At 35.3% G+C, this 17,227-nt stretch overlaps 2 protein-coding genes across 2 annotated transcripts in view; both read left to right on the plus strand.

Moving 5' to 3' along the window:
• LOC128546275 (nodal modulator 2-like) overlaps positions 1-1,310 on the plus strand; it is a 28,526-nt gene extending 27,216 nt beyond the window's left edge. The window contains exons 18-19 of the mRNA XM_053516648.1: positions 200-424; positions 1,073-1,310. Of these exons, the coding sequence (XP_053372623.1) occupies positions 200-424; positions 1,073-1,310 (463 nt within the window). The remainder of the gene's footprint in view (positions 1-199; positions 425-1,072) is intronic.
• A 1,785-nt stretch (positions 1,311-3,095) lies between these two features.
• LOC128559745 (zinc finger protein 511-like) lies at positions 3,096-11,609 on the plus strand. The gene is made up of 6 exons (XM_053552089.1): positions 3,096-3,477; positions 4,541-4,600; positions 5,259-5,400; positions 5,985-6,106; positions 6,567-6,722; positions 9,662-11,609. Exons 1-6 carry the CDS (start codon positions 3,305-3,307, stop codon positions 9,840-9,842), a joined length of 834 nt encoding a protein of 277 aa, XP_053408064.1. The 5' UTR covers positions 3,096-3,304; the 3' UTR covers positions 9,843-11,609.
• The last annotated feature ends 5,618 nt before the right edge of the window (positions 11,610-17,227 follow it).

Raw genomic sequence — 17,227 nt, forward strand, 5'->3', positions numbered from 1 at the left:
ACACTTAACAAAAACAGAAATGTATGTTATATGTTCCATATTTACCTTTCCTTTGTTAAAGACATGAGCAAATACCGACATTTCATTGTTTTCTACATTCCCATGTTTTGTCATTTTAGGAATAGATTTAAAGAATTCTGTAGCTTGATTTATATTGTGGAATACTCATTATAAAATTATATGTGATTTTTTTTTTCAGCTCTAACCCTGAGACACTCACACTTACTGCGGTATCACATCTGGTATATGGAGTTGTTAAAACAGAGCAACCAGTCAAAGATCTCATGGTAACAATTGTATCGGCACTGGACCAGTCTACAACATCTCTTGGGCCACTTACACTAGATACTGCCACAGCAGGGAGCAATAGGTCTAAACAGGAAGTGACTGGTCCTCAACAATACAGATTCTCTCACTGGACAAGGTAAAGCATAACTTACCATTAAATTGAACAAAAAATTTATTAAACTGTTTTCTTGCTATCCATCCTATTAAAATCAATTGTGCTCTTTAAATGGAGCGTCTAACTGTGTAAATCTGGTATAATAAGCAATAGATTCTACTTGCAAAATTGACCACACAGCCACGTTTTGTTACCCGGAAGTCCTGTCGACTTGTATTTTCACTTTCAAACGAGGCTGTCAAAAGTTAGACAAATTGGACCGCTGAAATTATGTTTCTCAAAGAAAATACGAAGAGAAATCAATACATTTATTTTATGTTTAACTTAAATATTACCATTCTGTAAGAAAATATCAATAAATAATGTATATATTTCGTTATTCGATTTATAAATAGATCTGGGGAATCCTAGGTCCGGGGAGTCCATCAACGTCATTTCCGGAATTCTACCGGTTACGAAAACATGCTGGTCGTGTAATTCAAGTTTTACAAGAAAACATGTTTGTTCAGTATATCGTTAAAAGGTATCTTTAAGAACTGTTTCCTTGTAATAGGTTTGCACTACTGACTGACACATAGTTAGTCCGAAACACGTGAAAACTCCTGAATTCAAGGGCAATAACCCACTGAATGTCCTCTATTATTATTGAGGTGATGATATAACTTCTAGCTGTCTGTCTGTCTTTTCAATGGCATCTGTAAATCCTCATAATCGTAAAAGACCTGATGATGACGATGAAGATGATCCTGTTGAGAAAATGTTGAAGAAAACTGGTTGTCTTGAATTACATTATGCAGTCCAAGAGTGCATTGCTGAAACAAAAGATTGGAGAAAGTGTCAAAATCAAGTGGCAGACTTCAGGAAATGCATTGAAGCTAACAAAGAAAAGGCAAATCCTAAGAAATAAGTATGAATGTTTTATCATTTATTTTTTTTTCAGAACCAGAGTTTCGTTTTTAAAAAAATGTCTTTTATTGTATTATCGATAATGTTGGAGACTGTGGACTGTTACTAGAATGCTGTATGGATTTTGTCTGTGGCACTGCACCAAAATACTGGATAGAATGTCAGATTTCTGATCTGGAAGTGACAAGTTTGAATCCTGGTTATAAATAGCAGAATTTGACCGTTGCATGTCACCGTGTAGTCAAACTAATCCGACGTATACAGTTTGTTTTATATTGTAACAGTCAAAAGTCAGAAATAAAAAAGCAGCCACTCAGCGACAGTAAGCTTGTCTAGTCACCATGGACACTTTTAACTTAATTATTTTAAGTTATAAAACTTGTTTCTTATCGCCCTAAAATAAATAAGTATGAGTAGATCTAATCTAAATTTGTAAATAATCAGTTTATTCAACAAATATTCAACAAATATTTTCAGCTTGCAATTGACTTTATAATATAATTATATGGAGAGCTATCCTACTGACCTCAGCGTCCACAGCTTCAGCTTGGTTTAGGTTAAAAGTTTTGATGCACATTTACTTTTAAATTATCTCTGTTATTACTTGATGGACTTTCTTCATTTTCTTAAAATGGTTGTTCCTTCATATATGACATAGGCCATACCTCTGGCACAAATATTTAATGATACCTGATCCGATTTTTACTTAAATTTTGGTGCACTATGTTATAACTATATGGATTTGATTCAGATTCAAAATAGTTGTTCTACATCATCATCCTCCGCATAATTATGATACAATGATTATAACTCTGGCACTAGTATTTCATGTATTATGCACCTTTAATACTTAAATCTTCTGGTAAAGGTTTTGATGGGCTTCCATTCTATCTCTATTATTACAAAATATATTTGAATGATTCAAACTTAAAATAGTTGTTCTATATCATCATTATATGACATATCAACATTATATGACACATAACTTTGGAATGAATATTCCTTGAATAATGTTTCTTTTGTTTCTTGTTTCGATGCACTTCCACTCTATCCCTGTTCTCAAGGTTATTACAGAATGGATTGGATTCAAACTTAACAGTTGTTCCAAATGGTTACCAAAATCAGGAATGACAAGGTCTTTGATGTGCAGATGTGCATGGCATTTTTTTCTAGGATTGTACAAAAATTTTGGGCACTCCATATTCCCAAATTTTCATCATTTAATTCTGCATATTTGTATGCATACTTTCTGGAAAAGGACGCCAAAATATTCTAACTGCGAGTCCCGGGTACGCATGAAAAACTTGTTGAATGCGTAGCTTACCGATTATGCAAAAGAACTGCCTTGTCCGAAGTTCACCTGTCAATCAGATCTGATCTGTAATGACAAATATGTAACCTTAATTTTCCTTTTCTTTTTCAGAAAGTGACAGATAGACAATATATTACAGAGTTTAAGAAATAATTTGTGTTAATTTAATTTAAAACAGAAACCTGTAATGCAACCTCAATCTATGTTAGATTTATTTTGTTGAAAGTTCTTCAAAAAATTTACAATCATGGTGAATGTTATGAAAGGTATTCTCGTCGAGTGTGACCCTGCTATGAAACAGTTTTTGCTGCACCTGGATGAAACTGAGGCTCTCGGAAGAAAGTTTGTTATTCAGGACCTTGACGAAACACATATTTTCATCTCGGGTGATATACTTCCTGTTCTTCGAGACAGAATTGATGACCTTATGGACAAACTTTCTTTTCCTCTAAACGAAAAATAAATTTTGATTTGAACATTTATAATTACATTCTTTTTCTGTTAGTTCTGAGTAGGAATTAACAAAATTACATTGTAGTTGCTTCTATGACAGTACCTCTAAAAACAATTGGAAGGGTTTATAATAAGTACATTTGTGATTTATAAGCTGCGTACTTCAAAATCTCTTGTCCTTGATATTATCTGGAAAGAATACCACAGTGAGATTGATCTGACAGAAGAAAATGGAAGATTCCGATATGGAGCCGCTTGTAGATAATGTGTTAAGTTGGTGTTGGAACATTATAAAGAGAAGGTTAGGACCAGATGCTGCCTTGTTTGTTGAAGGGGACATGTACTTGAAACTGTCGTCCAAATACATACCACTGGACATACAGAAAGATTTACAGACAAACAGGTACAGTTTTGTTACAAAAAATGTTTGTATTTGAGTACAAGGTTTTAATTTCTGTATGCTTACCTGTACAAGTAGGAAGTACTGGACGGTTGAAACCAGATATTTTAGGCTTTTTGAGGGCGGGGTTTTGTGGGGGAGATTTTATTTTGGAGAGAGGCTATCATTGAGAGGTTGGGTGACAGGTTTTGTGAGAGAGGATATTATTGAGAGGTTTTGTGGGGGAGATGTTATAATGGAGAGGTTTTGTTAGGTAGATGTTATTATGGAGAGGTTTTTCGTCGAGCCTGCTTGCGGAAGCGAAGACATAGTTGTCCAAGTGGCTGTTTGGTGTATGTGCGTGCGTCAGTGCGTGAATGTTAACCTCAGTGATACGGAGTGTCATGCGCAAACCCTGGGTTCCTATCTCAAGGTCACAGTTGGAGGTCAAAGGTCATGTCAGATCTTGTCCAGCCCATAACTTTGACATGCATTGAGGAATCTTGTTTATATTTTGCATGAAGACTGACTCTATCTCAAAGGTCAAGGTCACAGTTAGGGGTCAAAAGGCGGGCTCCACATGTTGCCCATGGCAATCTAGTTGAGGGAGTTACATTCTACATTTGTAAGATGAAAAAGGGAGTCAGTGGCGCAGTGGTTAGCAGGTTGGACTACAATGCCAGTGGTCCGGGTTCGATTCCCGGTTGCGGCTGATATCCCTAGTGTTCAGTGCTGGGTGATTTACTATTATTGGTACTGTTTCCAGCAGTATCGGCCTAGACTGGATGCTGGGGAGGTAAATATGATGCCTGTTGTGGGCTCGGCTGGAAATAGGTCGTTCTGTCCATTCCAGGTGGGGACTTTCGTCGACTACCCACGTTAAACAAGAAACTTTACATTTCATACAGTTGGAAGGGTGAAGAATTACAATACGTGTATTTACTTTGACATAAGCTCTTTTCAGAATTGTAGTTTTTAATAATTTACATTAGCTTTATAACTAGGTGATTATTCTCCAGCCAGCAGTTTTTAAACTCTGTTGAGTTGTTACAGGGAGTTTTGAATAAACGACTGATATATTTTTCAGTGTACAAGAGTTTCCTTGCGGTATAGCCAGCTGTAACCAAATGTTTAGCAGTGTATCAAAGTAAGTTCTCCAGGGCTTATTTGCATAATTTTAAGTTCTAATTGGGTTTATGATCAACATTACAAACAATGTGATGAAGTATGTTACTGCATGCTTATTAGACAGTTATGTGACATATTAGTTAGGTCAGTATAATCAGTTAGTTCTGTGAAATCATTAATTTTCTTGTGGGACAAAATTGACAACAACTCAAATTTCCATTCATTTCATCTTCAAAAGTTCCATTCCACCAATTCATAACCCTGTGAAATTGTTGCATGTATTCCAGTTCTTCATAAAAAAAACCTTTTAGCTGGCTTGTAGACGTGTGGCACTTAACATAAATTATTAACCCTTATCATGCTGGACACGACTGATTCTGTCTTTGCGAACAGTGCAGATCATGATCAGCCTGCACATCTGATCATGATATGCACTTTTCGCCATTCAGTCGGTATCTTTTTGGTAAGCACCCCTTTTAACAGTTAATAATACTGTCCAAATTAAAAGATGGAGAAGTTCATTATAGAAATTTAGCAGGGTAGGGGTTAACCATAATGACATCTAGGTCTTCATAACTAGTTGGTAAAATCATCATATATTCTTATCTAATACAAGAACACAATCATAATAAATTATGAACAAACCAGATCTTTTACATGTGTTATTTTTTTTGTAGATATGAAACCCATTACAACAGTTTTCATCGTAATGTATGCCAGACATGTCACAGAATTCTGCCGTCTGCTCATCTACTGGAGATCCATATCCTGGAAGCACATGATGTCATGTTTGCTCTTCAAGCAGAAAAACAAGACATGGTACTAAACCTTAGCATCTCTATTTGTAAACAAAATGATCTGTAGCTTATTGAAATTTTTTCCTGTTTTCTGTTTTAGATTGAAGATGTTGTCACGGATTTACAGGGCTTTTCATCAGGAAACAGGGTAGAGTCCTTTGCCCTTTAAAATTTGGAAATTCATGCGCAATATTTGCTCATTTTGGGAAAAGAGCATTTTATTACCAGTAAAACTGACCCTTTTTCCTTCTGCAAAAGTTGTCTGTTACAAAATTCTCAGCATTTTGTTTTACATTTTGGGATATTTCTCTGCTACAGTTGGGAAAAATTTACCATGTTTTCAGTAGGATGTGACTGAATATCGGCCTCTATTATACAAAGATGAAATGCCCTAAATTATCACGTTATATCCACCAATCATACTTAGTGATAGTTACCAGTATAATCTTTCCATTATGACTGATCATATTTGTAAAAATTATTGAACATCCTTTAAATTTACTAAACATAGTTTCAGTCGGTCTTAAATTTTCATGTTGTTTTTCTTCAAAGGCTGTCTTCAGATAAAGTTATGATTAAAGTACATCAATTGTTCTCTTTAATCAGTTCCAGTGTCTGTTAGAGAATTGTTCAAAGAAGTTCAAGGACACAGCAGCAAGACGTGATCACATGGTGAAAATACATAAATATCCTAGTAACTATAGATATGATAGACATAAACATAAAAGGTACATCTGTTTTTCATTGCTCAAAGTAGTGTCAACTGGTAACAAACAAAAGCATATAATATGAAAATTTATTACTGTTTCTAATAGGATTTATTGATTTTAACAAAAAACACTTGTCCATGTGGGTCAGTAGAGAGAGCAACAGGATTCCAGTATTGAAATCTGAAGTTTTATCCCTAGGCGTAGTTCTCGGTGACATTTTTACAAAAGACAACACGTTCTAAAGTCATTCTGTCTCTGCATCCCATTTATAAGGAAACGATATAAGTTACTTATAAAAAATATTAATAACGGTGTAGCATGCACAGTTTTTCATCCCTTTACTTTGGGAAAACTGCCTTACACAGGCCGCCATATAAGATCCTTGTCATGTGTTATAGATGTTATATTGTAGCTTGAGAATTTTGATGTATTGTTGCAGACATAACCTCTTGTTATATGAACAAATCCTGTATTTCAGCACACCGAAAAAGAAAGGTGTTGGTCACAGAAATGGAGATACTGTTGCCATGGAAATAGATCCAGCCCCTGTTTCAAAGCCAGTCAGTAGTGAAATAGATCAGCTAAACACCCGTTCTGAAGAAAAAGTATCTAGTGGAAGAATATTTAGTCATAAGTTAGTATACATGTGTATTGCACATTAAAAGAAAGATTCCAATTGTAGAAGGTAGAAGTCCTAATTATTTTGGAATTGTAACTTTTAACTTTTTATTGACATGTTATTGTACATGTATATATAAGAAAAATACTGTTGCTACTTCCTTAGACGTATTGCATGCATGAGGAACTTCCTTAGTTTTTTCGGACATACATAGGTTAGGTTTAAGATAGTAGTTGAAAATACTATGAAATAAATTACATGTATACCACTTTTCCTTTTGAATTTTCTTTATTCACTTTAAATGATAAGGTTTTGATGGGTCAGAATTTTTGCATTTTCAATTTTGCCATGTACTGTCTTATTTACTATAAATATCAACAAAATAAAATACAGTGAAACACCGCTCGCTCGAGCATCGATGACTCGAGCACCCGGGCTCACTCGAGCAATTCATGTGGTCCCGGCCGATTTCCTTCTATTTTCTATGTGAAATACCATGGCTGGGTCGAGCACGATAACTCGATCGCTCGAGCATAGACACCTGGTCCCTGTGATAATTTACTCTTGTTGCTTAATGGCAAACTCGAGCAGAGATGTCAAAATTTTTCACACACCTTCGGCGGTCAGAATGTATCGGTTAATTTAAAATTTTCGCACGCCGTGATGATTGCATGGTCTATTCCCCGACTATCTTAAATGTATGTTTGCCGGTATATTTGACCTGATAATGAGATTAATTATTGATGAAAGGTGGAAGAAACATTTTACTGATCAAAATTGTTATTAATTATTACTTTTTTCTGCGGATCGAGGAGATAATTATGAGGTCTTAATATTTAATCAACAGTTGTTTGCACGCAAATAAAGGAAATAAGATAGCCTTTTCATAAAATTGAGACAATAATTATGAGATCTTAATTTGGAGAAGAAAACTGCGAATTCGATTACAGTATTTAAAATAAAAAAAAAAACAACATGAAAATAAAATGTCTTAGCTGTTTCTTCACATGTGCCATTTACGATCTATCATAAATAACGTTTGCAATATGTTTTTGTGAAAACGTCACGAGTGTGTTGTGACTACGCCTCACCGTTTCCTCTGCAAATGGTCTCGATGACAATTGGTAAAACAAACTTCAATTTTCTTCTTATGTTGGTCAATGTTTGGGTCGCTCGAAACCATGGATAACTCGAGCATTTTGCTCATCCCCTTGCGACCTCGAGCGAGCGGTGTTTCACTGTAATATAATTATGTTAAAGCTATACAAATAGTCTCACTTTTCAAATGATATAGGATTAAGATGCCAATAACTAATCGACTCATTTTCAGTCCCTAAATGTACATGTTCTGACATCATATATAACAAAAAAAGGGTAAATAAATGGCTAGAGTGTGCTTTCTGGCCATAATGGCACACCTGGTTTTATAATTGCCCTTTGGCCATTATGGCATCAGGTAAGCCATTTTGTCCAAATGAAACACCTTTCCAAGCCTAATACTGTGAAATCATTTTTATTTGCGTAGGACGAATTTTCACGTATTTCGCGCTAGGACTATGCGCGAATTTAAGACAGCGCTTATATTATTTCTTAATTTTAATTTTTAGCTCGACTATTCGAAGAATAGTCTAGCTATTCTACTCACCCTGGCGTCGGCGTCGGCATCGGCGTCACACCTTGGTTAAGTTTTTGCATGCAAGTACATACAGCCATCAATTAAAGGCATATAGCTTTGAAACTTATTTTTTCTTTTTCTAGGTCAATTACCAACCTCTCTGGGTCAAGTCCCATAACTCTGACATGTATTTTGAGCAAATTATGCCCCCTTTTGGACTTAGAAAATTTTGGTTAAAGTTTTACATGCAAGTTACTATCTCCAAAACTGATGCAGATATTGATTTGAAACTTCACATGTGTCTTCGGGGTTATAAAACTAGTTGATAGCAGCAAGTCCCATAACTCTGACCTTCATTTTGGCCAAATTATGCCCCCTTTTGGACTTAGAAAATCTGGTTAAAGTTTTGCGTGCAAGTACATACAGCTATTCTAAAAGGCATATAGATTTGAAACTTATTTTTTCTTTTTCTAGATCAATTACCAACCTCACTGGGTCAAGTCCCATAACTCTCTGACATGTATTTTGAGCAAATTATGCCCCCTTTTGGACTTAGAAAATTTTGGTTAAAGTTTTACATGCAAGTTACTATCTCCAAAACTAATGCAGATATTGATTTGAAACTTCACATGTGTCTTCGGGGTTATAAAACTAGTTGATAGAAGCAAGTCCCATAACTCTGACCTTCATTTTGGCCAAATTATGTCCCCTTTTGGACTTAGCAAATTCTGGTTAAAGTTTTGCATGCTAGTACATACAGCTATTACTAAAAGGCATATAGATTTGAAACTTATTTTTTCTTTTTCTAGATCAATTACTTACCTCACTGGATCAAGTCCCATAACTCTGGCATGTATTTTGGGCAAATTATGCCCCCTTTTGGACTTTGAAAATTCTGGTTAAAGTTTATAATGCAAGTTTCTATCTCCAAAACTAATGCAGATATTGAATTGAAACTTCACATGTGCCTTCGGGGTTATAAAACTAGTTGATAGCAGCAAGTCCCATAACTGATATGCATTTTGGTCAAATTATTCCCCCTTTTGAACTTAAAACTCTTTTGATATTTAACCTTTTTGGGTAATATTTTCCTGCTTCTGGGACAATATTTCGAATAGTCGAGCTTGGCTGTCTTACGGACAGCTCTTGTTAATTTCTAAAATTGAAAATGCGCTAATTAAAGACGGCGCGAAACAGTCCTTTTTCACGTTTGCGCGAAATTTCATGCCAGCAAATTTAAATGATTTCACAGTAATATGCAAATATTTCCTGCATTCAGTACTTCCTGTATTCTTTTTAGAAGATATACATTTTCTAAGTGATCGCTTGCATTTTTCAGGGTACCTAAGAACATCTGTTTTGGCCAAGGAGTATCTCGTGGTTTTCTAGGAGGGCGTGGTCGTGGGCGAGGCAAGCATTCGAACAAGAAACACTGGCATAACAAAGGTACAGCCGACATGGATACTGCTGTTGATATAGAAACTGTGGATATGTCCGAGTTATCATCCGCACTGTCTTAGCATTACTTGGTTCTAGTCTATGGAAATCTACAAACGAGGGTTTGTTAGTGACCATAGTAGACATTTGTTGAAAATGATCAAAAGACTTTAGTAATAAGGACCAGGTTTGCCAAATGAAAGCATGTCAAAACAAAAAAACAGTGACAGGGAAAGTAGATACTTTCTGAAATGACCTAAAATCTTGTATTGTTAAAGATGCTGTGGCAAATGCAAGCATGTCAAACAGAAAAATAGTGACAGGGAAATACATTACATATATGTTGTTGTGTACAGTGCATGTTTTTTTTTTTTACAACATACAATATTCAGTGTCAAGGCCCAGGTGACAGTTGCTTCATATTGAAATGGATGTTGCCAGACAAAGGCCTCTTTGAAAAGTGACCTGTATGCATGCTTACCATTTGTATACAACAAGCAAGAATATTTGAACACTGTCATTTACAAGTGAATTTTTATATGCCACTTCAGATGTTAAATATATGAGTATATGTAAATATTCTTGGTGTAAATACATTATCTTTTTGTCATTTGCTCAGCAGTGCTTTGATTTAGATCGTTTTTGAAGACTCTTTTTTTAGTAAAATTGAAGATGTTTGAGAACGGAACTCTGAATAATATAGCACACAGGCAAATTTACATTTTCCAAATTGTTCTCCGTGGAACTTATACATGATTATTATGTCTCCCACCACACAATGGTGTGGGAGACATATTGATTTACTCCAGTCTGTGTGTCTGTCTGTCACAAAGCTTGTCCGCACTCTAAATCGAACATTTCTCATCCGATCTTCACCAAACTTCAACAAAATGTGTCTGCCAATAAGTGCTCGGCCAAGTTCGATAACTAGAACACTCAGATTTCTTGCGCAGTTTTACCCCTAAACCAGTTTTGGTGTCAAGAAAGCGCATGCACATGTGGATTAAGTAAACAGTATATAAAGACTGACTTACTATTTAGATGATTAGGCAGTTGTGGGAAAAGCATCTCTAGTTTTCTTCTATGTTTTTCACAGAAAATTTTAGTGTACAGTAAATCATAGTGGCATTCCCTATCTTAACCCTTACCCTACTAAATTTCTATATTGAAATTGTCCATCTTTCAATTTGGACAGTCTTATTAACTGATAAAAGGGGTGTTTACCAAAAAGATACTGACTGAATGGCCAACAGTGCAGATCTTGATCAGACTGCATTGACCTGCAGGCTGATCATGATCTACAATGGTCGCAAAGGCAGAATCAATCATGTCTAGCATGATAAGGGTTAAATATGTTTCTTTCCAGAAGATAAATTGAACAAGACATAAAATATTAATTTTGATCCAGAAAAGAAGTGATAAATGGAAATCATGACTTTATGCCTTTTCAAGTTTATCATCTATGCCATATATTTGAAAATATTTGGTTTAGCACCGTTTATGCTATATCAGTACTAACCAGTTATTTTATGTAAGTTTCTCAGAATCAAAGAGCTAATACACAGTTCCTATGTGATCGCATTGTGGTTACCTGAGCACTTTGTTTCAATTTAGTTGACGACATATTCCAGTAAACTGCATTAGTAACACGTTATGACATTTTATCGAAATACAGTATTTATCTCTTTATACATGACCATGAATTGCTACAACTTAACAAGCTTTGCTTTATAATAATTGTTTGAAATCCTTGAAGTCGAATTCGCCAATCAGCTTACTTGATCAGTGACCATGCATGTTTCAAATATAATGGTAATATAGATTCGATAATAAAATTTCTGTTACTTGAACTTCGTTATATTTGTTGATGAGGTGCCAGCTAAGAAAAAGACATGTTTTGAAGACAAAATCATCATAGAAGTGCTCGGTACCACTGAAACATTAGCACCAGATGTCAAGTTGAGGTATTGTAATCAACCAATTCTGTTGTCAATGTGTTTCATGTTGTCAAGTTTTATTGTTAAAGATTGTTCGACCAAAAAAAAAGATTTTTTTTAGATATCGGGGGAAATTAATGCTATATTTCTTAAGACCGACTGACGATATGTAACGGAAACGTGTGCAAATTAGTTGTTTTTACTTTTTCATGCCCCCGAAGGAAAGCATATTAGTTTTCAACTGTCCGTCCGTTCGTTCGTTAGTTAGTTCGTTAGTCACAACGTTAACTTTTTGCATGAAGGCACTTTACTTGCGAACCACTGCACCCAGGACCTTCAAACTTCACATGCTGATAGTACTTATTGAGTATACCACCCCTACTGACGTTGGGGTCACCAGGTCAAAGGTCAAGGTCACAGGGCCAAAGTTAACTTTTTGCATGAAGGCACTTTACTCGCGAACCATTGCACCCAGGACCTTTTAAACTTCACGTGCTGATAGTACTTATTGAGTACACCACCCCTACTGACTGGGGTCACCAGGTCAAGGTCACAGGGCCCAACGTTAACTTTTTGCATGAAGGCACTTTACTCGCGAACCACTGCACCCAGGACCTTCAAACTTCACGTGGTGATAGTACTTACTGAGTACACCATCCCTACTGACTTTGGGGTCACCAGGTCAAGGTCACAGGGGCCAACGTTAACTTTTTGCATGAAGGCACTTTACTCGCGAACCACTGCACCCAGGACCTTCAAACTTCACAAGCTGATAGTACTTATTGAGTACACCACTCCTTCTGACTTTGGGGTCACCAGGTCAAAGGTCAAGGTCACAGGGGCCAACATTAACTTTTTGCATGAAGGCACTTTACTCGCGAACCACTTCACCTAGGACCTTCAAACTTTACATGCTGATAGTACTTTATGAGTACACCAACCAGGTCAAAGGTCAAGGTCACAGGGGCCAATGTTAACTTTTTGCATGAAGGCACTTTACATGCGAACCACTTCACTCAGGACCTTCAAACTTCACATGCTGATCATCAGTACACCACTCCTACTGAGTTTGGGGTCACCAGGCCAAAGGTCAAGGTGCTGCGGGGGCATTTGTCACCATTAGTGACAGCTCTTGTTTTATGATGAAAATCTAAAAGCATTTGTAACGCTTTACTCGAAGTAAATTGCTGTTAGAAATATCTATATTTAAAGCACATTGAACACTAAATCCTCCATAGCGTTATTGGTAACAACAGCGGAAAGTTTCTTCATTGCCACGGTGGTCTGGGTTCAATTCCAGAAGAGGTCATCTTTTTTTCTTGATTTGGCATTTTTAAAAAAGTTTAGAAACAAAAACTCATATTCTAATGTTCATAATTTGACCATACTTCAGTTTGAAAGAAAGATCTTTTTTTATCAAATCTGGAGGTCAGTGCCTTTAAGGTAATTCTATTTTAAATCTTTACAGATATGTATTATTTCCTTATGCCCTTGGTTTGAACCGTCACTTACCAGTCTGACTGTTCCTCCGTCACTCTTGTGTACTCAACTCCTTGTTTCCATCCAATTGAAATGAAATTTGATATACATCAGCAACATGAAGAGGACATAAGCATTTTATGGAGACATGATTATTTTTATCTGAAGTATGGACCTCTGGGACTTGGAAATATTACAACTACATCAGAATCCATCCAATTGAAATGAAACTTGGTGTCTTGAAAGGTTCAACTATTTGGTTTTATGCACAAGTGACCCATTTTCTAAATGCCCTAAGATTTTAAGGCAAACATTCTGACCAAGTTGCCTTAAAATGTGGCAAAACTTGTGACCTTTACCTCTGGGGCTGCTTAACCCTTTCGCCAAGACCTGTCCCCACATTAGGTTGGTAAGAGGCAATAGCTATAAAGTTGTTTTGAAACTTAAAATGATGACATAGTTTTAGCGACCTAAATCCCATAGATCCAGCCCCAATGACCTTGACTTGGTAACCCCTCCCCCCAACCTTAAACCAAAAGATGTATGCCCCATACAATCCTTATATAAAGTTTGATGACAACAGGGGCAGTAGTTAAGAAGATAAAGTGGAAATAAGTAGCACAAAACAAACTGTTGCACACAATGGGGACAATGACAGTGCAAGTTCAACAGCTGGATATCCTGACATCTGATTCTTCAAACATTCGAGGCAGAAAGTCATTTGGTCACATTCCTGGACTATTCAACAAAATGTCTTTAGAGAACAAAGCAATAACACAGTTAGAAATGTTTTCGTTTATTTCATATTCTGTGCATATTAATGCATAGAAGAAATACAAATCTGATGTAAATGGGAAAAAAAATCACTACTAGTATACCAGTCTACAGGCAATATCTCAAATTATTTGCTGAAATAATAAATGCAATCATAACAAGAGCTGTTTTTGGAGGACAGCAGCTCTACTATTCAAAATCCTTGTCACTTAACAAAACCGAATGAATACCAAGTAAAAGAAGCGGACCGAGATTGCCTACATTGCTCACCTGACTCAAATGTGTACTTGATTTCTTGATAGAAAATATCTAGAAGATTTTTAAAGTTCTTCCTATGTAAATGTATGGGCAGTCAATTTTGACCTCAGGGGTATGATTTGAACCAAAGGTGCATGACTTGCACAAACCTGGTACAGTACCACTATACAATGCTACAGGCCAATGTCTAAGCTCCAGGGCTTGAAGTTAAGGCAAGAAGATTTAAAAAACATTTTCTTATAATACTAAAGACCTGGCAACACTAATTTTGTCGAAAAAGGCACAATTTGAACATGCTTGGTAAAGGACAACTGTGACAATGCTACATGCTAAATATCCAAGCTTTAGTATCTGAGGTTAAGAAAAGAAGATTTTAAAGTTTTTCTAACATAAGGCTATGTTTAACAAGTGAACCTGTGCATGGGGTCAATTTTGATGCCTAGGGCATGATCTGAACAAACTTTGTGCAGGACCACTAGACAATATATCCAATGAACATGCAGGCCAAGTTTCATCAATTTTCACCAAAAGATTTCAGAGATGACATTTGAAGAAAAGTGTGGATGGACAGACTATGAATGCCAAGTGATCACAATAGCTAATTCCCAAGCTCTTCCTGCTCAGTTGAGTTAAACATGTACATTTATAGGTAATTTGTCTTTCAGACCCAGTGACTTTTTGGTTAGAAAATTTATGCCAGCCAGTAAATCTATAAAGCTTACATTTCTACTATTTAAGGTATCTGATCCACAAATAAGCATGTTCTATATAACAATGCTATTAAAATATATCAAATATTGATGCCTGGAAAGCTCGTATAATTTTGGTATCATCTGAAAGTGTATTGTCTACTAAAAAATTAAACATAAACTGCATGACAAAATATGTTACAGAATTATTTTTTTAGTTTTCAATGATTCTTCAACAGAAATCCAATAATTTTTTCAATGATTCTTCAACAGAAATCCAATAATGACAGTGTAAAATTTATCATTTCGATGTTAAGAAACATGACTGTTGCGATTCCTGCAAATTATTAAATTTTATGGTCATCTTATTTACTAATTCTTGATCAGCAGACACACCCCTTTCAAATGATACAAAAAAAACAAAAACATAGGGGTCACCAGGCATCGAAATGTTACCTATTTGTGGATCGGATACATTAATGGCAAAAATGCTAATCACTCCAATCTGCTCAACATCAACAATTATTGGGAGTTTAAATCTCACAGTGACTTGTTCTTTGATCAAGTGAAAAATTAAGTCAGCCGTTTCATACTTTACAGTAAGTATATGTGGCATAATATCTTCTTAATTATCTTGAAAAATTATCATGTCGATTACATTTCATTTAAAACAATTTAGTTGTGAGTTCTACTAAATCAGCATCAAAACGCAATTATCTAACGGCTTTTAGGAATACCAATTTTCTAAAAAGAGTAACAGTACAATAATCAATGTCATGACTTATAATAAAGTAACTAGCTTGCAAGGAAGTGCACTAAAGTATGTACAAGAAAATAATTTGCTGAAAACAGAATTTGTGTACCAATAAATAACAAAGTGGTGTAAATTGACAACAAATATAAAATAAAAGTACATCTTTCTAGTATTTAATCTAGTTCAATCTAATTTAATACAAGAGACTGTTTTTAGTAAAACACATATGTCCCTACTGTTTCACTTAAAGATATCCAATGTCCAATCTTTCACAAAAATATTTTATCTTTAGATATTTACTTCAAATGTAGAAAATCCTCATTAAATGTATTTAAATTTACTAAATATATAAATTAAGTTTGCATATAGAACTACATTCATACTTAAATGTCATGCAATAACAGTTCTTTAGTGGTAGTACACATTTATACTGTGTAGTACACATTTATACTGTGTTTACCTATATATGTATACAGTGTGTACTACATTCAAAAGCTAATGCATAGTACTGTTAATACATATAAACTTGTTAATTTTATGTTTACATAAACTATATGAAGTAATTGTTCAGGTTTCTGAATATGAAATTTAGATCGAATATACCTTTAAGTGGGAAGTTAAATAAGCAAAATCCTGCCATAGGAAAAACTCATGTTTGGAGATCGGCAAAAAGAAAAGTTAAACCATAGTATTAAAAGTTTACTTTTCTGTCTTGAAAATAGAAAGGAAAATGACTAAAATTAGTGAAAAGAAATTGTATGCAACATGAACTAGTGACCAAAAAGTAAACAAGAGCTGTTTGCACATATACCACACACATGATGGCTAGTATGAGGTAACTTGGTATACATCTGTATAATAATACTGCCAGTTTGACCTACTGATCACAAAAACATTTAGAGATTAACAACTGACCACAAACACAGTATAGCTTTTTAAGCCATAGGACCTAGTGTTATCTAATTATTGACAATAAACAGTTTTCAGCCTCAGGGTCACTGTGACTCTCCTTGACCTTCACTGGATATCGTCTATTGACCACAGGCATTGAGCAACTGACAGCTACCAGATGATTCATGAGAAGATGTTGTTTAAATATAATTCTATTTTTAGCTCTAGTCAAATCTATGCGGGACCAAAGTGCCCCTGTTTGAACAAATTTTGGACTGGACCTTATAATGATGTTACAGACAAAATCTGATGTAGATCCATAAAACCATTCACGAGAAGAAACTGTCTGAATTTTATTTTTTTTAATTCTAGCTCTAGCAGCTTATACAAGAGGTCAAATATAACCATTTGAATAAATCTAAAAAGAGGTCATTGCCAGGATATTACAGAACAAGTTTTGGTTAATTCTGTTAATTAACAGATTCAGACATGATGTTAATGTTAATTGAGGACTAAGGACGAAGAACCATCAGAAACATACCCGTAGCCCACCCTGAACTTTTAGCTTCAGGCAAGCTAAAAATATTTGTACGAGAGTAATGGACCTTTTGTGATGATATGGAATAATATTTCAACGATGAAGCAAATCCATCAAAGCATTTCATTTTCATTCACTGGCAACACAT

Source organism: Mercenaria mercenaria, chromosome 10 (assembly GCF_021730395.1).
Source record: "Mercenaria mercenaria strain notata chromosome 10, MADL_Memer_1, whole genome shotgun sequence".
NCBI lineage: Eukaryota > Metazoa > Mollusca > Bivalvia > Venerida > Veneridae > Mercenaria > Mercenaria mercenaria.

Coding starts and splice junctions, on each gene's coding strand:
- LOC128559745 (XM_053552089.1), top strand. CDS start 3,305: ATGGAAGATTCCGATATGGAGCCGCTTGTAGATAATGTGTTAAGTTGG. Junction 6,107..6,566: donor GATAGACATAAACATAAAAG/GTACATCTGTTT, acceptor CCTGTATTTCAG/CACACCGAAAAAGAAAGGTG. Junction 6,723..9,661: donor GGAAGAATATTTAGTCATAA/GTTAGTATACAT, acceptor TGCATTTTTCAG/GGTACCTAAGAACATCTGTT.